Raw genomic sequence first — 24,499 nt, forward strand, 5'->3', positions numbered from 1 at the left:
CTGTTGAATTAAAGATTAAATACTTGAAGTGAACTTTTGAATAATTCAGAGGCTGCTTGGGAGGCTGAGGTCAGCAGATGTGTGATATGAGCAGCTGCGGTGCGGATTTCAGACGCACGTTGTACAAACACAGCGGAGATTGATCCCACACCAGAATCTGAACATGGATCTTTTTGATGAATTATAAAAATGAATAACAATATTTTTTTTTCTCACTTTGAGACGTGACATATTTTCACCGTACAAAGTTGATATGGCACACTGTTGCTCATTCACACATCCAGCAAAACGCATCATCGTTCATTTGAAGTCGTGTTTCTGGTCAGCTGATGTAAATGTGAGTCCATCACTCAGCCAGTCAGTCAATGTGAGCCAATAACAACACGTACAAACCAAAACAAAGAGCTTAAAGACGCTAAAATAATCTGTGGGTTTGTTACCTCTTTAGTCCCCCCCCCCAGTCATTTCCACAGGTTTTTTTTCTAGTTTTATATTTATATGTATTTTCTAATATTAGTTTTTCATGTTTATTTATTTATTTATTTTTTTGTCTTTTCTCTTTCGAAAAGGTACCATGTTGCATTATCAACGATTATGGATTTATTGTGACCTGGCGATGTATTTGTTGATAAACATAAATATATATATATTGTCCCATGTGAACGCGTTTATGTTCCTTTGCTCTGTTTATCACTGTTGATAACTGGAGCTGTAAAACCAGGATTTTTTCGGGGTTTTATTTACATCTAGTGTATAATCCCCTTAAGATGCCAGGTCTTAGGGGGTTAAATCTTGTGTGTGGGTTCATTTTCGAGTCTTTTCTCGTGACTCACACAGTTTGAATCATTTTGAGCCCGTTCTGAAAGTTTTTGTGCTCCGTCTTGATGAGTGCAGAGAACAGTCTCGACCTGTTCTTATGGGATCGTACAGGAAGGTCCAGACTGAGGTTACACCTCTACGTTAACGCGCTTTTGGTTTGATTCGTGTTACGTAACACACAGTTCATTACTGTCCTTAACATGCACGGATGCTCCTCGTGTTTGTCATTAACAGCATGTGGAGAGAGCGGAGGGGCCTCGGTGACATCAGAGAGGGATTTACCTCGTAGGATCAAAGCCATCCTTGATATTAGTGTCCTTCACCGCCTCCTCTGCATCACAGCTCCCACATCAACCCACAGGAGTCGGCCATCCGGGAGGATTTCAAGAGCCTGCGTGCTCCAGATTCACTGACTTAATGAGCATCACAATCACTGCATTGTTTGACCTGCACGTGTACCTAAACCACAAACACATTATCTTTTATTGGGCCGTAATGTTTTTGTTATTGAATGAAGTCTGTGTAATAGTGGATTTTATAATGAGGTCTATAATACTGATGTGGTGTGCTGTGTAGGGGCAAATAAACCATAAACTAGGGATGTACCCGGAGGGCACAAATAATGTGATGAAAACAGATATTTCTTCGCTATTAACCGGAAAAGAAACAGAGAGAAATGAAAAGTACCGTATGAAGAGGTGCAAATATATGTCATCATTAATTATATGCCAACATTAAGTCAATTTGATGCTTTGAAGGCACGACACTTGTGTCGCTGATTAATATCAGGTTAGAAAAAGATTTAACGTGACTTCCGTTATGAACCACGCCCAGTCCCGCCCGACCACAGAGACCATTTTGTTGGTTGAGCAGAAAATGACGTCTCTGTACGCATCTAATATAAACGTTTGACATTTTTTTCCAAATGTATTTGCATTTGCGGCGAATTTATTTGGGAGTCGACAGACAGGTGATATAGTCACCATGCTGCTGCTGTATGCACCATGACAGTTGTGCATGATAGATGACTCGAACGTCGCTGCAGCAAAATGTTTATATATATTTATTTTTCACAATGCATCATTTTCTTCATCAAGTTCTTCATGTTATGTTCTTGTAACTAAATCTGTCAAATAATAAGTGGTGGAGTTAAAAAGTACGACGTTGCTGGATAGTTATGTATTGATCCAGCCTGTTTAAACGGTGTCGTTTTAAGATTGATGATGCGTAACCAGCGCTGTCTATTGATTTGTTAACAGCAGACTGGGTCCGTTTTGTCAGTTGCGATTCGTAAACACAACATTCAAAGTTGCTCTCTCCTCCCCCGGCTTGTGTCGGCCATTTTCGTAGCTTCCTCTTGTCCCGCCCCCCCCCCCCTCACACCCTGCGCGCCGCTATTGGCTGGCGGCTACACACTCACTCTCCAAAGGTTGACGCCCAGAAACGTCCCGAACACAACAAACTAAGAAAATACAGGCAGATACAGACACACACTCGGGTCATAGGTGATGATTGATTGATTGATTATTTATTTCGTCTATACGTTGCTGTGTTGGTTCCAATGTGTGGAAGCTGCCCTCTGGTGGGAATCACTGCCAACATTAGCCAGCTAGGCTAACTAGGTTTCACTCTCTGAGTTTAATATTAACTTAACGATGGATCCTCGAAAATGAAGTAAAGGGACCGACCGGTTGATAACCAACACTGTGAGCTGGTTGAACAAGGAAGAGCAAAAAATAGCTTGTACTGTAGGATATACAGTTGCTTTAGTTCTCAGATATCTGGGAACGCCCACCCACAGGCTTAAATACTGTGTTCACAAAAATGGAAGAATATGTACAATCACTGCAGTATCGTTATAGTTTATGATTCCTTTCAGCGTTATTTTCGTTTCATTTTTCTTTATTTCAAAGTCTCGAGATTCGAATCTCTGTTAAAATCTCTTCTTCTTTGCAGCATGAAAACATCGTTACAAAATAAATACAGACCAAGACAGCTGTCACACTAAAGTAGAGTATACACAATTTCCAGTTAAGATGCAAGAAAATGATATAGACCAGTCTGGTTAAGATGCATCAACAGGGTTGATTTTCCAAACCAAAAATAAAGAACGAGACATTTAAAAAAAAAAATTCCAGGCACTTTAGAATTGATTTAAATTCACCAACAGTCATCAGTCCTTCTATACTGTGCAAGTGTAGATTTTGGAAGATTTTTTTGATCCAACTCATCAGAGAACATCATGAGGCCGTATTGGTTTTGATTTCTTCACATGTGCCAACATGCACACAGGTGAAGAGTCAGCCAATGAGAACGTGTTGCGAAGTGATACGCAGTCCTTTTAAAGGTCGTTTTAAAGGATCGTTCTGGTTTACTATGACTGGGTTATCGTATTTATGCCGTTTTTTGAAGCTAATCTCTGAGATCTTCTGAGCCCAGACACACGAGCTGTCATTCTGCACACTGACCTCCACAATATCTGTCGCATCAACCGTGACTTTACGTCTTCCTCGCGTTCGGAGCAGCCGCTGCATTAACATCCTGGACGACAGGAAGTAATACGTCTTGAAATAATTGGGCCAGCAAATGTCACGTCCCGCGCGAGGTGAAGCCGATCAATAAACTGATTCTCAGTGATTCACTTTCTCCTCTTTTGGCCACAAGTGTCAAGCCTGCGCATGAGATTAACAGCTGAGGGAAATGTTTGTTCCTACAGCAGCAGAGAGACGACTCCATCACCGCGCTGACGGACCTGTTAGTTAATTAATGAATAAAACACGGTGCCCCAGAGGGCGTCTTCAATCTAAATCCCCGCCTGCCTCTGCCGTGTTGTGTTTGTGAGCGATATTGGCTGAACTGTTTCAATCGAGAATATAGAATAATTAGTACACTGGCTTTTCATCAATCCGATAAGATTTCTTTCTCTGTCTTTCTAAAAGCAGATTATGCACAGAGCACGGTGGGAGCTCAGGGTGATAGCGCAACATTCCCAATGCCTCTTCTCCCCAGAGGAAGTCCAGGCTGCTCAATATTCCAAATGTAAATCCCGTTATTGACCGGCTGTGTGATGTATCTGGATCGGCTGCATACAATACAGCAGGCAGACTACTCTCAGACATGTTGTCCTTGGTGTCTTTTCTTAAAAAAAGTCATAATCCTTTCGATTTTCATGAGACCAAAGCCCATTGTTGGGGTCAGCCATTTAATGTATTTGCATTCAGCAAAAAAGTGACACCCGGAACTTCTGGCTTATCTTCCAGAAGTGAGAAAACCTCATTCAAAATCCCATTGATTTATTTATAGACTTAGATTTATAGACTTACAACTAAAACTTCTGCCTCGGAACAGAGCCAACAGTATGTCGTGTGACTCACTTCCTATATTTACATAAGGAGGGTAGATTTTTGAAAAATGATCTAATTATTATGTTTATTTAATATATATATATTTTTTCAAATATATAGAATTTTAGCTGCCTTTAACGAACACCATTTCCCATGAACCCCTTGGCTTCAGTCCATGGTTGAGTGGCGGGGTCGTAGCTCAGACAAGTCTGTAAAAACAGCCTGACAGAGAGGAACAGTGCAGAGATTACAGCTAGAACGATTTGGACAAGTTACGATGACATACGTCCCTGCACTGGACTTGTAAATGTTCATGGGAGCTGTAGTTTTCTCTGTGCTCACAAAGAAATCGTCGTTTTAACTTTGTTAAAAGTTTTAATTCCTCGCACCAACGGATGCATTGGATGCTGATTTATCTGAGAATATGAAAACAGACACGACAGTTGTTCTTTTATGGTACTTCTGACAAAGTGTTTGCTGTAGTGTGAAACTGTGTTAAGTATCACAACTTTAATGTGCAGTTTTGTTGTCGTTCTTTGCTTCTTTTCTGCTGCAAAAACCCACATCGTCTTAGTTTTAGTTGAGTGTTTAACTCTGAACTCAAAGGTCGCCTCTTCGGTAACTATTCCGCAGAGCTCCTGAAAGCTGGATGCTTTTAGATGAACTCACCGTGTCTGAGGCCTATTTAAATAATCCTCACCTTTTCAGAAACGACTGCCAGCTGATGGAGGAATGAATGCTTGGTGTCAAGGCCACCGTACAAAAAACCCCCCCCCCCAACAACCCACTCTTTTCAGTAATTGAGTTGTCAGCCACTTACCAGCCGCCAGTGTGCTCCATTATGAAATGTGCACAAATGTTACCAATGGCTCTGGAGAGCGTCGCTGGCGGCTTTTTTTTTTTTTTTGTGAGCTCTTTGATTCATACGTTGTGGGGGAGGTGTTGATGCAGATGAATGGAGCTCTGATGAGTAGGCCGGACAGACGGGGAGGTGAATGACTACTGCTGCTATTATTTTCCGTGTGCCGTTGACGATGAAAAAAATCCGTCGTGTTGCTGTCTGAAAAGCAGCTCAAGGGCCGAACCAGCGGAACGGAAAAGCTTTCGAGAGTTGTCGCCTTGTTGTCGTCCCTCTTCACTGCTCATGCAGCTGCCTTGCGCTCTCCAAGCCACTGCATCTGTCTTTGGTCCATTTGTTACTACCTCCCACTTCCTGTTTTGCAGTTCTCATATTGATTCTTATTATGTGCATGTGCGTCTGAGATGCCGCCTGCGTGGGCGGTGCGTGGTCACCGATGTATCCACGGTGGTGAGACGTGCGTAGACTTGTTTGTTTCCTCGTATCTAACTGTCCACGACTCAAACTGTCAAGACTCTGATGGTGAAACTGTGCGGTCGTGACGTATCACTAAAGTGAAAACTAGTTTAGAGGAAGTGAAACAACTCGAACTCAGGCAATCTCCAGAAGTGAAACAACGAACCAGAGTTTGTAGCAGAAGGTGTCTAGCGTTTGTTTTCTCCCTCGCGGCTGGTGTGACACGAAACTGACTGACTCGTGACCTTCAGACGCTCCAATCTGAGCGTCACATCTTTAAATCGACTCTCGAGCTCTCGCCGTGTTCGTACTGTGTGACGCTTTTGATGTTGCAACTGCTGTTTCTCCCTGCGATTGAAACCGACCCGACGTCCTCTCATCTCATCACTTGGACGGTTAAAAGCCACCTGTGTCCGAGCCCACGTGACGCGCCCACACATTTCAGGTTTCAGTTGGGGGGGGGCTGTAGACGAGGTTTCTTCATTTGCTGTCCTTTTTCTCATTTCTCACACTGAGACGATCAGCTTTACACTGTGAAGACGGTTATGTACCTGTTTAAACCACCTCGTCTTCCAGCAGTTATGTTTATATATTACTAACACGCAACAGCAAATGTGTTTGGAGAGAAAAACCCTTAATCCGCCAACACATTTCGTATCGATTTGTAGAAAACAAAACATGATTAACGTTGGTTGACTTTTCATTTAACGCTTAGCAAGAAAAGGAACACGATATGACCAAAATCACAATATTTCCCAAGCTTTAAAGAAGCTATAGCTTAATCAATGTTTTTTTTTTATTACAATAAAAGTGTATAAAATCACAATGACATAATATGAAAGGTGTCACTCATAGTAATGATTTTCAGCTGAATCTGCAGCTTTATTGGGAGTTTGTCCGGTCGACAGCTCCACTGTTTAGGTTCACGCTCGGCGCTCTCATAGCGTCGTTTTCCAAAAGCTGTAAAAAAAAGCCACTGGAACACGAGCCCGCTCAGCAGCAGACAGACTCAGTCAGAGACGAGCTGCTGAACGTAGTGCAGCATTTAGCAGCTGAAGAGACAGATGTCTCCCTCAGGAGGTGGAGGAGACCAAAAACAGAGCTAACAGAGAGAGAGAGAGAGAGAGAGAACACTGGACTTCCATCCATCAGGTGACACAAACACGACTCGAAATGAATGATAATGCTGCTCAGTAACTGCTGGATGTGCGCAGTAAATAGGTAACGGTTTGCTGAAAGTGTTCAAAGTGTTATTGCAACCACAGGCAGAACTCAGGATGCGCGTGGATGCCCCGCTGTATCCTCGCCGTCCATCCCGACCTCTGCATGACATGCGTGCGGTACAAAAATGAAGCACTTACTTCACGATCCAGGCAGCAGTTAGGCCTATAATTAGTATATAAACATACATCTTGGAGACCGGGTTGGCACAAAACAAAATCCTTCACTAGGTCTTTTTAAGGAGACTTGTAATTAAGTTTTTCCGAGCTAGCATGTAACGGGGACGTCAGTAAACCAGACGAAAACAATCCGCCTTTGATCACAAAAGAGGCAACGCGGTGCTATTTATATCCCGTCGGCCTGCTGCTCAGATGAAGCTGGGGACCGTTTGTTTCTGCTGCTGCACCCTCTCTGTCACGGCTGGTGGCTGATATTCAAGTTTCACTTAGCAGAATGTGACTTTATCCACGCCACGTGACCTTTACAGTTACATCATCGTCTTTGACATTCAACAGTCCCCCCCCCCCCCTCCCCCTTTCCCCCCTCTGACTGCCTTAAAAACCCACCAACCAGTGCTTGAGAGTTATCAGTGAATGTCAGACATACTTTGGTGGTGGTAGAAACTTGGAGGGAATTGTGTTTTTCTTCCACCAACACAATCACATTCCTCTGGGCTGCTGAGGAGAACCGCGGCCGCAGGAGAGCCAGTTTCCCTTTTAAGATTAGTTCGTGCCCTGTTTTTCTTCTTCTTTTTTTGTTGTTGCTTGTCCTTCCACAGAGTTCCCATCATTAGGATCGTCCCCATCTTTGGGTTGTGGCTCTACAGTACAGCCTCTGCTCATCGCTCTCTCTCTGCTGCGCCGTTTGGTGTCAGACAAGAGTTTCAAACAAACGAGAAGCAACATAGAGATTTTATTCGCTTAAATTGACAGCGGCTCGGTGTAACATCCAGGCGACAGGAAGATGGAAATGTGAGAACGAGGGGGGAGAGAGAGAGAGAGAGAGAGATGGGGGAGAAAAATAAGGCTCTTGTTTCTCTGGGGATCAGCCTCTTTTAGCTCACATCGACAGCAGTAGGAAGCGATGCAGGATTCTGTGAAATGAGGCAACACGCCACATGTATGTGTGAAGGCGAAAGAACAAGGAAAATTGTAACATGTATAGTGTGTGTGTGTGTGTGCGTGTGTGTGTGTTAATGCTGTGAGAGGAGCTGTGAGGGAGGGGGGGGGGGGGGGGGGGGGGACAGGCCGACGCTACTGGCTTTATTCATCAGTGACTTCACTACAGAAATAGCCAGCAGCACAACAGGCCGACACATTGCAGTGACACCTTTAGAGTTCTGTGACATACAGCAGGATGTACTGTGTGTGTGTGTGTGTGTGTGTGTGTGTGTGTGTGTGTGTGTGGGGGGGGGGGGGGGGGGGGGGCACAGAGAGATAATGTAATGTTACACTGTAGATGAGAACAGATAAAACCCAATCCCAAAAATAAATGTAATAAAATGAGTTTCTTGTTGAATTCTTGCTATTTTGACTTTTATAAAAAAACGTAATTCTTGTGTGTTCATACAAGCGGCAGTTTTTTCATACATTGTAAAACGTGTGCAACATGCATTGGGAAGACTATGATTAAACACAGGTAATGCCAATAAAGCATGCAGGACTTCAGACCCAACAGCTCTGATGCTTTTTGCTACTTTCTGTGTTCTTTTCATCGACCCAATGCTCCCTTCCTTTTTAACCTTTTAACTGTGTTATTATTATTATTATTATGCTCTTATGCTATTATTATGGATGGATCTCCTCTGGTCGGTACAGGATCATAATGGACTTCCTGCGTTTAACGACATTCCTTGAATGTGTTCGTGTGAATGTTTTTCGGCCATTTTGCCTTTTGTATGGCGTGTGCATGAGACGCTGAAGACTCTCAAAATGATGTTCAGTGTTTTGACACGCGTCTGTAGAGAAGGGCGTTTGTTTATTTTTATCCTCGTTGAGCTGAACAGTGTTGAGTTTAAATAATCACATGAATCGCACCCACAGTGAGTGTTGAAGTTTCTCCTGGTTTAGGTTCAGTTCTCTGCAAAACACTTCAAACCTTAAAAGGTAAAAAAAAATAAAATAAGAATAAGTTCATTTTTCCATCCACTGATTTGTTATTCAGTGAGTGGAAAGACAGAGGAAAGGCAGATTTGTCTGTACAGAAGGCGGAAAGGAGGAGGAGGAGGAGGAGGAGGAGGAGGAGAAGACCCATTCACAGCTGATGATCAGTGGGACAGAAAGAGGAAACTGAACACAGAGAGAGAGAGAGAGAGAGAGAGGGAGGAAGCATTAACCATGCGCACATGAGAATCAGAGAGACTGAGAGAGAGAGAGAGAGAGACTGAGAGAGAGGGAGGGGAGGGGGGGCAGCAGAGGGAGAAAAAAGGCTTAATTAATTCAGGGTGGATGGGAGGGATGTTGCTGCTGTCCCTGCCGAGGCTCCAGTGCCTCTGCTGCTGTCGTGCTGCAAGTAGCCGAGTGTTTGTGTGAGCAGAGAGGACGGCTCGGCTGCTGCTGCTGCTGCCGCCTGCTCGCCGAGAACCAGGCGCCAGTCCAGCCTCGACCCCGCATCCTGGAGCCCTCTGGCTGTCTGTCTGTCTGGGTCTTCGCGAAAAACCACCAAACAGGGATGTTACATGGACTATACAGTGGGAGCAGCAATGCCCAGAGGTAGGGAAAGACTTTCTCTGTGATTGCTCTCCCCATTTCTGTCTCGTACTCCTGCTTCCACGTCGATGATCCTGCTTTTTAAATCAGTGTCGTCTGATCTGCCTTGGCTGTTTTTTCAGCACTTGAATATTTTTGTTTTGACACATTTCACCCCCCCCCCCCCCCCCCCCCACCCCCCCCCCCCCCCCTTTCCCTTTTATTTTTGCTTGTGTGTCCAAACATGCCCCGACCTTCTCTCACTCCAACTTTCTTTTGTTTTTTTTGTGTTTTCTGTATCTGGAGCAGACTTGCTGATAAGGCTCTGTGGTTTTGTAGTTGTAGAAGGTTAGAACAACACTGGCTGTGATGTGTGTTTTGGGTGGAGATGGATTAAAAAGAAAAAAAAAAAGAAAACGGAACCAGCTGGAGACAAAACAATCCAACACAAGATAACATCCGTACTGTAGGTCAGGTATCCAGCGAGCGCGTCAGGCGTCACCTCTCGGGGTCGGGTCACTGCTTTCTGGGAAGAAATGAATCATGAAATATACTGAAAATGTACGTTTCGCCAGTAGGGTGACCTTTGTCAGGGAGTTGCAAGACGAAGGGCATAACTCATTTCTTATAATCAGGTGCTGAATATTACCAGGATATGTCAAATGAACAGAATCGGTATTTCAGATTATTATATTTCACCTTGTGCTGTCCTTAGTTCTGAGAAGCAGCGACGAGATGCTGAAAGGCTGTGATATTTTGTTGTGACCTGTAATTCCGTCACTTTATATTTAGTCTAATTAAACGCTGTTGGTTTTTGAGTACATGCTGCACGTCTTAATGTCACTCCCTCCTAATCCAAGGCTGCCTCCTTGAGAGCGACGCTTTAGCACGAGACGGCTGACTTCTCGTGATTAATCTGCACTCGGCGCGCCTAATTACATCTCATCAAGCAATCACCAAATGCGACGGTTATTTCTTCCTTGACAGCATCCACTTGGTCGGCGATAAACATTATAGGGATCCTGGTCTGCGAGCAGAGAGGGCAGAGCTGAGAGGATCAGGATCAGCAGAGGCAGAAACTGAGCGGGGTGGAGGAGGAGGAGGAGGAGGAGGAGGAGGAGGAGGAAGAGAGAGTGTGAAAGACGGAGGGTGGATGGAGGGTGAGGGGAAGAGGATCAGTTTAGCGGCGCTGTGATATGCAGCTCACGTCAGAAGGAAGACCTGTGTGTTGCAGGACATGTCTGTGTGACGGTGTGCGTCCAAGTCAGAGGCTGCTGGGTCAGAGGAGGTCTTGTGAAGACGGGGCGAGGGAGCAGCCTCCTCCTGATGATCCTCCGTGTGCCATCAGACAGTAATTCATCACATGGATTAAGAGGTGAACAATCGCCTGTCTGAACATGGATCTGTGTGATTAGGACGAGAGCGTGCTCAGGCCCACTCAGATTGATTCTTTTAATTTCCGTACCGACCCGAATGGAAGATGACCCTCGTTATGAGACGCCGTTCTTCTCTAAGGACACCGGGTGTTTTTAGAGAAGAAAGCACAAACGAGGTCGACCCGTTCAACGTCGCTGAATAACAGTTTTGTACACGAATCTTTTTTAACGCTGACTGAGTCACTATTGTCACCGAGTGAATCAGTAGCTTTTGGCATTGCAGCTCCCCTCACAGGTGACTGACAGCGTTGTTGTTGTTGTTGTTGTTGTTGTTGTTGTTGTTGAATGAGATGGCGTGATAACTCGATTGCAGATAGGAGGTTGCAGAGCCGTTGACCTTATAAACAGTGGGGCTAATGGAGGCCTGGTTTTCTGAACGTACCGATGTGATGCCATTTGCTCAGTAATGTGGGTTTGAATGGGGATGCGGCCGCTTAGCTCAAACCTGCAACAACAACAAAAAAACGTTGAACTTGTCAGCAAACAGTTACTGTTCTACAACATCCAGCAGTCACAGAGCAACACGGTGACACACATGATTCGTGTGGAGTCGTGTTTGCGTCACCTGGTGATTGTAAGTCCAGTGTTCTCTCTCTTTTTTGGTCTCCACCAACTCCTGAGGGAAATATCTGGCTCTTTGGCGGCTAAATGCTCCACTGAGTTCACCAGCCTGTCGCTGACATGCATGCCGCTGAGCTGCCGAAGACGACGCCATGAGAGCGCTGAGAGCGAACCGAAACAGTGGAGAATGAGCTCACTATGAAGCTCCGTAGCGCCGAGAGGAGCTGCAGCTTTGGGTGATAAATCTCCGAAGGTTCATCAGCCCCTCTCATATTCATTCAACAAAGTGACGCAAATAAGAAAAGTGATGTACCATGTCCACGTCTGCTGAATAACAAGTATTGAGTAAAAACAAAAGTAATCCTATTCTTAAATGAAGTCATCGGGCAGTAACATGACATCTTATTTCCTGCCCGTCTCTCTAATTCCATTTCAGCAGAACACAGAATCAGCGTCAGCGGCTGGATTCAGCTGTTTGATGGTGGAAGTTTTCAGCTCAGTCAGTTTTGGGATCACAGGAAGAAAATTCCTTTCTTTCTTTTCAGTTGTTTTTGGGGCGTACCATCACCTTGACATGACACGTCACGACAACATACAGTGTTTGCAGTCGACTGTCCAGCCTGTTTCGTGCAGTAAAGACTGAGCGGGACACTTTCCGCTCGTTCCACATTCATTTATTCTGCGGCAGCAAAACAAGAAGCTAACGCGAGCCAGCAGAAAACTCAGGTAGGTTAAACTGGGCTTACTGGAAACGTTTGGGGCCGACAAACTCTCGACAGATAGAAATTCACTAACATTGCCACTTTGAGGGCAAAAAAACAACCCATAATACAACACTGTCTTTGTGTAACAGGTCAATATGGTATCTGAATAAAGGGCATTCAGTAGCAGACAGGCCTCACCTCCCTAATTGAATATATTGCGCACACCAGACCTGCTGCAGTGCCCCTGTTTGTCTCATGATAACAGACCTGCAGTCACATTACGTGAGATGCCTTCACTGGAATGTAAAGTTTGTAAAATGCATCTTCATTGGTCAGATTTTTTTTTTTTTTTAATAACCATTAAACATGGATTGATTTTCATGATGACACAGTTTTCAAGGAAGTTTGGGTCCCAAACGATGCCGCCTTCTTTCAGATTTGCTGAAAATCTTCCATCTTTAAGACCCTCTTATGCCAAAGCTACACGAGACTGTGACCCAGTAAAAGTCCTCCAGTGGACGCTCAGTGTTGTGAAGCAGCAACATAAAGTGCGTGTGAAGTTCAAATCCTGCCTCGCTTGCTTTTTAACACCTCTGCAAACATGTGTGGAAGTGGGCGTGATTGATCAACTGTCTCGGAAGAAAAATGGGACACACCCCCCTCTGATGAGGTTTCAGATGTTGCTCGACTATGTTGAAAGCATACTGAAGCCGTCATGGTGGCATTATATTTACAGCTCTGAGCAGGGGGGGGGGGGGTGAGAAAAGTGAGTTTGCTGTGTGGTGGAGATGAAGTGACTGTTCATGGCAGCCTAAATCTGCTAAAACACCATTTATCTATTTACGTTTTGTCTCAAATACTTTCAAACTTCTTCCCGAGCGGTCAATATAAGCTGTTGCAGAGGAAAAGTTTTGTGTCTGTGGTTTCAGGCTCTGGGAAGGAGTTGTTTATCTTTCACACATATTCACGTTTCATATTCATGACACTGAGCCGTCACAGGCCGGAGAGAGAGAGCATGCAAATCTTCTCATTTCAGATTGGGTTGGCATTCCCCTTTAAAATACAGTGCAATCAGTTGTTGCGTATAGCTTGGCCTTTCCACTCCCCTCTGCGTTTTACACACAATCCCCCAGTTGCCATGACACCCAGGCCTTCCATAAATACTCCTGGTATTTGTGAGGCTACATCCCCAGTAGGTTAGAGAACAGAAAGCCACGGCCCTATGTGAGCCGAGCCTGCAGCAGAGCTAATCGCAGATCAAGCCACAGACAGTCCTCAGATAGTTCGAGTGCCGGTGCCATTTCCGAGCCCAGGGTCTGCTCAGTGTACTGTAGGTGGATCGCGCGTCTCATGTCTTTTTCTTATTCTTGGAACCTCTGTCTCAATGTACACCTGCTGTAAGCAAATAACTGTGTGGTAGAACTTCAGATGACTAACGGCGCTGAGGAAGATCTGACGTTCATCTGCTGCAAGCTGTGAAAACTGAGATGATTCATTCTCTCGAGATGGAAAGAACAATCAGAGAAGATCACATTTAAAAAACAAAAAAAAGAGGACTAAGTGGAAAGAGTGAGTTCTGATAAAGGGGGGGGGGGGCGAGAGGTGAAGATAGTCTGGGACAAGAAGCAGGAACAGTGTGAGTGTGATTTCGTGTACAGTATGTGTGTCTTGTCAAGTCTTGACGGGGGATCAGCAGCACTCCTTTTATGGGTAAAGATGAAGCTCAGTCCTCAGCCCCTAAGGTTAACTGTGCCCTCATGCAGTTCCTTCTGTGATACAATATGAGACACTGAATTTGTCCTGAACTCTGCCCATTGATGCCACCCCCCCCCCCCCCCCCCCCACCCCCCCACACACACACACACACTGAAAACCTCATACAGAAGGAAACCATCCTGATTAAAACATCAAAAAGTGATCCACTTCAGCAGAAACGTTCTCCACTGTCGGAGGAGCGGTGACTTTTAGGACTGAATGATTCTCTCTGAGCAAAAAGGCTCTCAGTTTGGAAAGGCCAGTCCCTCTGCATTGTGATCATTGTCACTGCTAATTCCCTCTGTTGGTCCAGGGGAGGGTGTATGCAGCCATGTGCCACCACTGATTGAATTCACCAGTTGCCTCTTTGTCGACAGGAAGCTTCACTGGTTCAGTGCAGATGTTTACGAATGCGCGAGAAAAACACGATTGCGGCAAAGACGCGTAAAAACACAGCAAAAGACGAAACGAGACGTTAAAAGCGTGAATACTGCGCAGACACTCGACGTGATGCTCTGCAACTAATAAGAATAAGATAAGTGCATCTGTTGAAATATAAATGTGTTTTATGATGCAACAATATGTTTAAGGTTTCGCTTTAAGGAAACAACATCACCTGATCGTCATCCTGGGAGGATCCTGATCCTGCTGGTCTGTGGAAGGCATTATTCAAGATGGGTCGGTGTCCAAAACATACGCACATCTTTCTTGTCCAGAGTCCAAAAAGTTGTACAGTCATTCATATTTCTGGCCCTGACGAAGAGCTAATTTGGGCCTTTTCCAGTGTGATAGGAGCGTTCAACAGTGTTGAGATTAGGAAAGAATAATTTAAGATGGACCCAGTTCCACTCACACTTTGATCCACCAAGTCCACGAGAGCTAAGGGGGGGGCCCAACTGGGAAATCAGAAAGTGTTTGAGCCCTTAATTCCAGCCGATTTGACTGTGATTGGATAGGAGTTATCATCACACACCTGTCCCAACTACATGGGGCAGTAGAGGCCTACTAAAACCTACTGGAGGCTGTTAACACACATTTATTTCAGTGAGCCGCTGCAGCGCGTTCAGGTGACGTAATCCATGTAAGGAGTTGGCAAACCCAGTACTTCCACCAGGGTCCACATCCTGCACGAAACCAAACGTCAACGTCGACTTATTTAAAGGTTCAAGTTGCGCATGTGACTTACGTAAGTCACGAGAGTCACATGACATCATTTCCTGACCATAACCAAGTAGTTTTGTTGCCTGGACCTGAGCCTTCTGAACCTACTAGTAGGTGTAGCAGGCCCTGATAACCCACATCTACGAGGCTGATAATCACTGATAACGGCCATTCAACTCTTGAAGACTTTGCTCAGGAGAGCGACCCACAACGTATACCACCGTGATATTAAAACTACAGTGTTATCGGAATCCTGCTTTGTATAAAAGGAAACGTGGACAAAATGTGAGCTGAACTGAAGTCTGTGAGCGTTCAGTTCGGGCCATGGTGTTGTCTAACATTTAGTGGGCATTAAAAAAAAAACGTCATTTTGTCACTTTTCTTAATGGCCTTTCTTTATTGTTCAAGCACTGCGAGCGCTTTCTTGAGCGTCCTAGACTGCCACAAAGAGCCTAACGAAGCCATTGCAGCCGCTAATTGGTGTGAACAAAGCAGAGGAAACCTGCCACCGGATTCAGGTGGTTGGAGTGATTGAAGTGCTCCAGTGACTGACGCTGGAGAATCGGCCCTCTTCGGGTCTCAAGGGGGGAAAGGATTAAAAGCTCGGCCCACACACGCCGTTTGATTTCCTTATTCTGCAGAAAGCTCTGAATGTGCAGAAAGCGATGATGACGATGATGATGGCAGAAGTGAGGATTTCAGGCACACAAACACACACCTACACACAGGAAAATGCAAATCCGTCCCAAAGCAGACGCGAGCCGCCGCAGGTGTGCAAGCCTTTTATAGTCAGGAACCACAGTGCCATGCAAAGGCGCTTGATATGTAGGACACACGTCATGCTTAAAGGTAAGAATTCCGCATGATCTGTGATGCTGAACAAACACACTTAGTTTTGAGTGGACAGCTCTCCTGTTGTGGCGTTCAGGTCTGTGTGTAGCGCCCCGGGGGAGGGGAGGGGGCTGCAGTTACTCGGGCTCGTTAATTCCCATGAGACAATTAGTGTACTCGAGTCCTTTCTTTAGACTCCTGGACATTTTTCCTCCTTCACTAAGTTTCGCGGTATCAAAAAGCTGTGACATGGCGGCGCTCTCTGTCACATGGGTGGGAATCAGGTTGAGTGTGTTTTCCCCGTGACGAACACTAACACATAAGATTGGTTTTCTCAGGCGTGGTTAAAGCCTGAAGGTCTTTACTGACACTTTGTGTTAATGCAGATTTGAGGTAATAATCCAATTAAAAAAAACAATTTTTTTTTGGAGAACTTGCACCAATCTCACTGCTAATAAACGTGAGCTTCGGTCGAACAGCTATGTTTCAGTCGGGAGGCACCGCATAATGCAGGTGCGACTTGGGGCTTGAATTTTAGGTTTCTAGAGTTGTTCAGTAAGCTACCGACCCAGTTATAGCGGGGTGTCTATATTTAGCGAGTGCTTGGATCATGAAGATTATCTCAGTGCTGAAAATGAGTGATGTTTGACACAGAAAAGCTGCTGTTGGTATCCATTTAATCATATGGCCACACAGGCCTATGGCTTCCTGCAGCAGACGTGCCCACAGGCGAGAGTGTGTCTGCTGCTGCTATCAGGGCTTCGACACTCTCTTCCTGTAGCGAGGGCACTGCATAGCCCACAGCATCCTGCTCAGTGCTCTACAGGGGGGGTGTCAGTTAGAAGCATCCTGTATGGCATTTTTCCTTCCAGTTTTAGACCACGTCACCTCCAACGTTGAGCTAGAATCTTCTCATTCTGGTGGCTGGACTGGCTCGGGATCAGACTTCTCGCCATCTTTTCCCTCCCCGCTATGTCAGAGCTCCGGTTTCTGTTTACCTTCCCTCCTCTTCGGTGTTATCACTGTAATCATCGTCAGTATCCTAATTTGGCAGTGCAGCCCTCTCCACACGCTTTATGTCTTGGAACACCTCTTGGTGGTGAATGTGCAGACACGACAGCAGCAGCAGACTGGATTGGTGAGTTGGACCGAATGGTAATTAAATGGCCCATATTGGATATCTCATCTTAAAATTGTGTTTTCAGATGATCCAACGCCCACAACAGCCTTTGTTTATGTTTACCTGCTCTTGATAGTTTTATGATGACAGTGTGAACTTACTGAGAATTATCATCAGACTCTGCAGCTCCTCTCGGCTTTATGCAGCTTCATAGTGAGTTTCAGCTCATTGTTTATCTGTCCGGCTGCAACTTTGCCGTTTCGGTCGACCCTCAGCGCTCTCACAGCGTCGTTTTCGTCCACAGCAGGCAGCTGTTTTCAGAGATAAAGCTCCGAACACAGACTTCTCAGCAGCAAACGGCAGACAGACGCAGTCCGAGACGAGCTGCTGAACATAGTGGAGCGTTTAGCGGCTAAAGAGACAGATATTTCCCTCAGGAGGTGGTGGAGACCAGAATCAGAGCTAACAGAGAGAGAGAGAATACTGGACTCCAACACAACTCCACATGAAGGATCATGTTGCTCCATAACAGCTGGATGTGTGAATAAGCAGCTGTTTGCTAACAAGTTCAACATATCAACTTAAAAGCTGATGATATTATTGCAGATTCAATTTAACTTTAACCAATGAGGTCTTAGTACAATCCGAACCTTCTCTCAGCTTAAATTGTGCCTAAACGTAACCAAACTCCTCATCAAAGCCATGGCTGATCAGAAGATGGTACTTTTTTTTTTTTTTTTTTTTTTAAGTCATTGATCAATAGATCAGATTAGAAAACGCTAATAAAAGTTGTTTTGGAAGGCGATGACACGTTACACATTAAGTGAGGACTTGTTGGTTTCCTGTTTCCATTTGTTTTCGTAAGAAACACATTGAAAATAAATCTAATACATGTCCAACAATGTCTTTATAATCACAGATCCAGATCGACCAACACACTCTGTGAAAACACAATCAAAGATAACCTGTTTCTCTTTCGTTATTTTAGCGTTTTGTCAATGGACTACCTTTTTAAAAAAAAAAAAAAAAGAAAGTAAAACTTGGTATGTAGTTTCCCAGTTTCTGTTTCTAGCCTTCAGAAAAAAACAGACGGAGTGCTGTAATGAACATGTGCTGTGAAGGTGTAAATAACTCTCTTTCTTAACACCAACAGTCTCTGTGAATCACTGGTGCTTGTTAAAACCGCTGAGGCCGCAGATTCATACAACCGACTGTCCTCTTGGCCAGGTCTATTGTCCCTCGCTTATTACTGACAACGAGTTAAAAAGACACCTTAAAGGAATACTTCAATATTTTGGGAAATATTCGCTAGTTAGATGTGATGATTGGCATGACTGTCACGTCATATATCCTATCAGGGTGTGTGTGTGTGTGTGTGGAAATCCAAGTTTTCACGCTTAGCTGAGGTGGAAAAGTAGGTGCATTGATAAAAACAGAGGAAACTGACGTGGCGATGAAACTATGACGTACATAGAAGCATGTGACTCAAACATCCACTGAAGGTTTGACCGGCGCTCTTTTAATCACGTCATCGCGTTGCGTCCTCTTCTTCTGCGATGGTTTTAATGGCACTCGGCTGGAGAATCAGCACCAGCTGTTTAACGGTCGTGGATGGAAATGCACTTTAATTAGCATTTTCTTTTGCAGATTTTCTGGAAATTTGGTTAGAGTTTTGCGCTACATTTGGATGGAAACCGGACTACAACAACCCGCCTTCCAGCACTTCTAAAGATCACCAATTAACGCGTCATATCTTGTTTGTAAGAGTAAAAATGACAGTTTGCTTTTTTATTGGGGGGGGGGGGGGTTGGTGCAGTAAGTTCCTGGAGTCTCCACTTTGTGCCCTACTCCCAGCCGATAAATAGTCCGACACATGTATACAGCGAACTGTTTTTACACTGTTTAGTGACACTGAATAGCTGTTTCCCTCTGTTTACAAGCTTTGCGCTAAGCCATGCTAAGCTAAGCTAACCCACTGCTAGGTTTAGCTTTATATTTAAAGTGCAGGTGTGAAGGCTGTATCGATCTTTTCATCCAACTCTCTGCCAGAAAGCCAATCAGCATATTTCTCAAACTGTCAAACTATTGCTTTAATAAACTGAACTGTTCTGATTCTGTGGTTCAATTCAAAAACTCCGTATGTTTTTGTGTTAAAAGCAGACAAACGCGCGCACAGATGCAGTTACATCTGTTCATGGTACCCGTCCCTCCGTCCCTCTGTTTGTCTCCTCTTTTGTCGTGCGCTACAGTGACGTCATAGTTGCCGGGCAACCTCGTGAGCAAAACAGAATCCCTCTCTGCAGCGAGGGGAGGCCCCGCGCGCTTGATTGGCACGTGCTCCTCTCTCGGTCTCCCCGTCACACACTCAGTACATACATATAGAGCCCCCCCTTTGTTCCCTCTGCGTTCGGTGCCATCACTAAACGTGTGCAGCCCGTTATAGCACATGCCACCGGCTGTCTGCCATGTAGTCCGGGAGGGGAGAGAGCAGCCGATGAAGGAGAGAGGAAGGAGGTTGAGCGGGAAAGTAAGGACACTGCTTCACTTTTAAAAAAAAGGCTGGTTGTTAGTGTGAAGGGAGAAAATGGAGGTGTGAAGGATAAGACTGGTGGTATTCTTTATATTCTAATTTCCAGCAAATCCAAAGAATTTGATCGTTCTGTGCAGACAAAGCCAGATTCAGCTGATTCCTCCGACACTGCTGAAAGTGAAAGACGTTGAGGACACAGAGGTCATGTCCTCTGTATTCTTTTGTGAACGTTTGGGGGGAGTTAACATGCTACTGTACAACTAAAAACCAACACTTCTAGGATACGTTATAGACGATTGTTTATAACTCAAAATATTTCAATTTGACTCATTTAGACCAGGAAATGAATAAATCAGAACTGTGTTGTATTTCCCCCGTCACACATACGCTCAATTTCTCCGTGTTTTGGTCAATTTTTTTTTAAGGCTACCGTTTCGAGCTATGACACAGGTTTGTAAAGATGGTGCATTAGCTTGTGTTTTGACCAATCGGCGTACACTTAGTACCTCTTGTCCTGGGAGAGTACCTACTCTGAAGTAGGAGCTAAAAGTCCCTCAAAACGGCATTCTACGGACTTGGATCGCTCCCAGTTCACTGCAGTACGAACACAATAAAAAAAAGGGGGGGGGGGGTCCTCCAACTGTTTTTAGATCTATGAAAAAGTTCATCTGGTCCGAAAACGCCTGGTGGCAGTTAGACTGTTATGGAACTGAGCCACTGAAACCAACTGCCGGGGACAAGATGGAGAAGTCAGAAAGTATTGAGACACATCTTAAAACACTGCCGGTTTTGATCTTTTAATGGGAATAAGAACCGGCCTTATCCTTTAATAAAAAAAATAAAAAAAATTTCTCCACTCTGCTGTCGAGAGGATCCACGTCTTGTCGGGGGTTAGGGTCATTCATGGTTAGGTGAAGTTTAAGTTTTACAGCTTCATTTTTTCGGCTGTCCATATACACACATGATATTTTAATATTGTAAGTGACTTTATCATCAGCATTATAATTTCTCTTCAGTTGTCCAAATCCAAAACACTCCCAAAAGTGCATCCAAACGGTTCACGTTGACTCCATCTGTGAAGTGCAATGTTTTTTTTATGCTAATCTGAACTTTGAGGAGTACATTTAAACAGTCAGTTAAATCCAAAAATCAGCTGTTTGTTACTCCCTTGGTGAATGTGAGTTAAGTCACCCGTGCTTTCATCGCTTCTCTCTCCCGGAGCTGTGCGCACTCTTAACATTAGTCAAAAGTCATGTCATCTCCAATTCACACAAAGGCGCACGTGCAAGGATCCTGACTTATATTATATTTATATGCCTTTACATCACACAGTGACTTTAAGCCACCAGTCTCAACAATTGGTTTTTCTTTTAACATGCGGACTTCAGAAGAGAACAGCTGCAACTTGCAGCATAAATGATGATGGCTCTGTTTGATTTCAGTGAACCAGCATTCACAAAGAAAGCCTGACGGAGCAAACCGGAGAGCAGCAGTCGATAATGTTACGAGTTACAGAAAAAGACCTGCTGCCATGAAGCGTGTGGCGTGACATCTGAGTCTCATTTCTGAAAACGCAACATTTTGAGCAAGAACACAAGATTATTTTGTAGAGAATTATCATGCAAAGACTCATTTACATCGAGCCAACAGAACTGTATTCTGTGCTCAATGAATGTGTGTCTTTGCAGTTATCCACAGAACCTCTCTGACTCTTTTTATAATTCATTTGCCCTCTCTCGACATCCATCTCTCTCATGTTGGCCCGCGCAGGCGATTACATTTTGAAAGACGCCGACAGGAGCAGCAGATCAGAAAACACAGGCGTGCAGTTTTAAGTTTGAACCTTTCTGTTATTAGGGTGTGAGGGGTCGGACTGAAAACCGTCTCACTTGTTTTGACATAACACTTAGCATACTAACGTCTCAAATACTAGCGTTACACATGCTAAGATGCTAAGCAGTAAGCAGTGCAAGGTAAATGCTAAGTGTTGCTGTGACAAGTTAGCTGTAGTGTTATTTAGACGTGCAGGTAGTTAACAGTATCAGAAATAAAATACAATGTATGTCCAATGTTTCTCTGGATCAGTGGTTCAAGTCACATTGCCGGTTGTGTTGGTGCAGGTTTAGGTTTAGGCCGAGTTACTGTCGTCAGTGTTTTGTCGGTTTTGACTTCATTGTAATGTAAAAACAAAATTGACCTGGTTGAATTTAATTTCATGTCATACAAATAACTGTGAATCTAATGTACCAAAACAATTTAAATGTTTTGAAATGAAAAAAACAAACTGTGTTTTAGTTGAAGTGCCGTTTCAGGAAGTGCGCCCTGTTTTCTGCTTACTTTTCATCCGCGTTGTCTCTATCAGCTGCGGTAATTAAATGCATTTTGACGTGAAGAGAGATTTACAATAACAAATATAGCGCACTAGATTAAAAACCATCAATTCAGTGCAGTGATAAAACCAAGGCGATCTCCTGCGTGACGGTCCAGGCAGCCTCTCCCTCAGCTTCTCCTCAGCGTTCAGATGCTCCATCGCTCTTCACCTCCCTTTCTGCTGTAAATCTCTTCTTCATATTTTGCTGTCATCCTCTCTGCCCGCACCCCCCCCCCCCCACATCCCTCTACAACCACCCACCCCCTCCTCCCCCTTCTATCTTTGAAATGACTTTGAGACGTTACAGACTTTTCTGTTGTGACTTTAAAGCTTTTCATACATTTTATATTTTGTATACAGACCAGAGAACGTTGATGATCACCCTGATTTATGTGTCTCTCTCTCTCCCCCTCTCTCTGTCACCCCCCCCTTCCCTCTCTCTCTCCCCCTCTGCAGGTCAGAGAAGGTGCCTCTTGTTGCAGACCTGCTGAGTAACTTTGTGCCATCTCCGAGTCATGAGGAGTAGTTAGTTAGTTCCTCGCTGCCACGGGCTTTTTCTAGCCTTTTTGCATTTTTGCATTGGAGCTCTTCAGCAACAGTCAGACCGTGACCCCCTCAGCTGAACACACTATCATCTTCTTCTCACCTCCTGTGTGCTCGCAAGGTGCTTGTTGTAAAGAAGGCAGGGATGACATCCCAAAACCTCTTCGCCTCGGTCTCATTACGCGACTTGACCCAAGGATAACCATCAATCCTCCGAGCGGCACTCGTGGACCGACACACTCCCAGACGCAGAGCCCCGCCCCTGGCTTCAGGCAGCATGGGGGACGGGAGCTGGGTCTGTCTGAGCCCAGCTGAGTTTTCCCAGCTGCAACAATACAGCGAGTGTGAGTACCCACGAGTCTGAGTCTGGAGGTCCAGAATTGTTTTTGTTATTTTGTTTGTGTGGTGTGTGTGTGTGTGTGTGTGTGTGTGTCTGCATGCATATACAGTATATGTGTGTATGTGCAGCTGATGCAGCTTGGTTTGCAAAACCAAATGATGTGGTGTTCATGCTATAGCCTCCCAAAGGCTTTGAGCAAACCAAATTCAAAAGAGTGCGTCAATAGATTGTGTGAGTCACTAATAAGAAATATCAGAATCAGAATCAGAATCAGAAACTGTTTATTGCCAAGTAACATACATTACAAGGAAGTTGCTGTGGTCTGAAGGTGCTATTGTTTTGATAACAAATAAGTAGAATATAAAGGCTAAAATAAGAATAAGAATAAAAATAAAAAAGATAAGATAAATAACAACAGTGCAGTGACCAGAATAAAGTAAAGTGTCCAGATAAAGTGTCCAGTAGGGGGTGGGTGCGTTAATGTAACGCAGTGGGGACAGGGGTGATGTACGTTAATATAACGTATAGCTTGTGTTTGTGTTCTGGGGGGGGGTCAGTGAGAGTTTGTCAGGTTGACTGCAGAGGGGAAGAAACTGTTTTTGTGGCGGGAGGTTTTGGTCCTGATGGACCGCAGCCTCCTGCCAGAGGGGAGGGGGTCGAACAGATGGTGTCCGGGGTGGGAGGGGTCGGCAGCGATCTTCCCTGCTCTCCTCAGGGTCCTGGAGGAGTACAGGTCCTGAAGAGATGGAAGGTTGCAGCCGATCACCCTCTCTGCAGAGCAATATGAAGCAATACATAAATTAATAATACATTCATTTGATATTTTTATTTATTAAAAAGGACTTTCTTCGTTGCTTATATGATAATTAACATGGTCCAGACTTTAAAGGAAATTATTGTCATTTTAAATCTGTTTCCTCACAGTTACTGTACCAATGATCATTCGTCTATTAGTGACTTTTGTTCACGTCTGAAACATGGGACCAGGACTTCAGCCGGGATGATTGGTGTCACATTATTCGTCCATGGTTTTTTTATTTTTTTATTTTTTCAGGATGCCACTTATTAGCCTGCAGGATGAGTCTTGCCTCTTCCCACGCTACGAACCACATTTGTTAGTCAAAGGAGCGTCTGTCCTCGATGATGAATAGATTATTACTCTCTCACGCAAGCTATCCTGTTGAGGAATTACGCAGTCATGCATAAATCATTGTTTTATTGACTGGTATGAAGTAAAACCACAACAGGTGATTATGTCAGACTCACTGATTGATTAGTGTTTCAGATTCTGATTCTGATTCTGATTCTGATTAAAGTAAAATGTATTTACAATATGAGGCTTACGTTAATGTTTGCGGGAAGATGATGTTGTTACCTGTGGCATGATTTCATGTTAGTTATTAACTCTCTTTTCTCTTCACATTTCTTCTGTGGTTCACCTGTTCACTTTATCAGGGAAAACTGCAATTTTCCCAAATTGCATGTCAACGTGCATTTTTTTCTTTAACAATATATTACAAAATATCCTGTGTTAATACCATAGTACCAAGTGTTTATACTCTATGACATACCTTTGATAAAAAAACTAAATATGAAATATACTTTCAAGTAACCAAACCTGTTCTAAATGACTTCATGTAAACGTGGAAAGATATTGATTTCTAGCCGGCCCTGATGGATCAGTCAGTATTGGACTTTTACAGTGATGACTTTTGCCTCTCTGTTATAAATAACCTGATTCATCAGGTAAGTAACTGGCTG

The 24,499-nt window shown here is 44.3% G+C and overlaps 1 protein-coding gene across 3 annotated transcripts in view; it reads left to right on the forward strand.

The window, feature by feature from the left end:
* Positions 1–22,675: 22,675 nt before the first annotated feature.
* The window catches only part of LOC139291942 (diacylglycerol kinase beta), a 76,591-nt gene continuing 74,767 nt past the window's right edge, over positions 22,676–24,499 (forward strand). For all 3 annotated transcript variants that reach the window (XM_070914011.1, XM_070914009.1, XM_070914012.1), the window contains exon 1: positions 22,676–22,742. In XM_070914011.1, coding sequence (XP_070770112.1) covers positions 22,676–22,742 — 67 coding nt within the window. The remainder of the gene's footprint in view (positions 22,743–24,499) is intronic.

This window comes from Enoplosus armatus, chromosome 11 (genome assembly GCF_043641665.1).
Source record: "Enoplosus armatus isolate fEnoArm2 chromosome 11, fEnoArm2.hap1, whole genome shotgun sequence".
Taxonomy (NCBI): Eukaryota; Metazoa; Chordata; class Actinopteri; order Centrarchiformes; family Enoplosidae; genus Enoplosus; species Enoplosus armatus.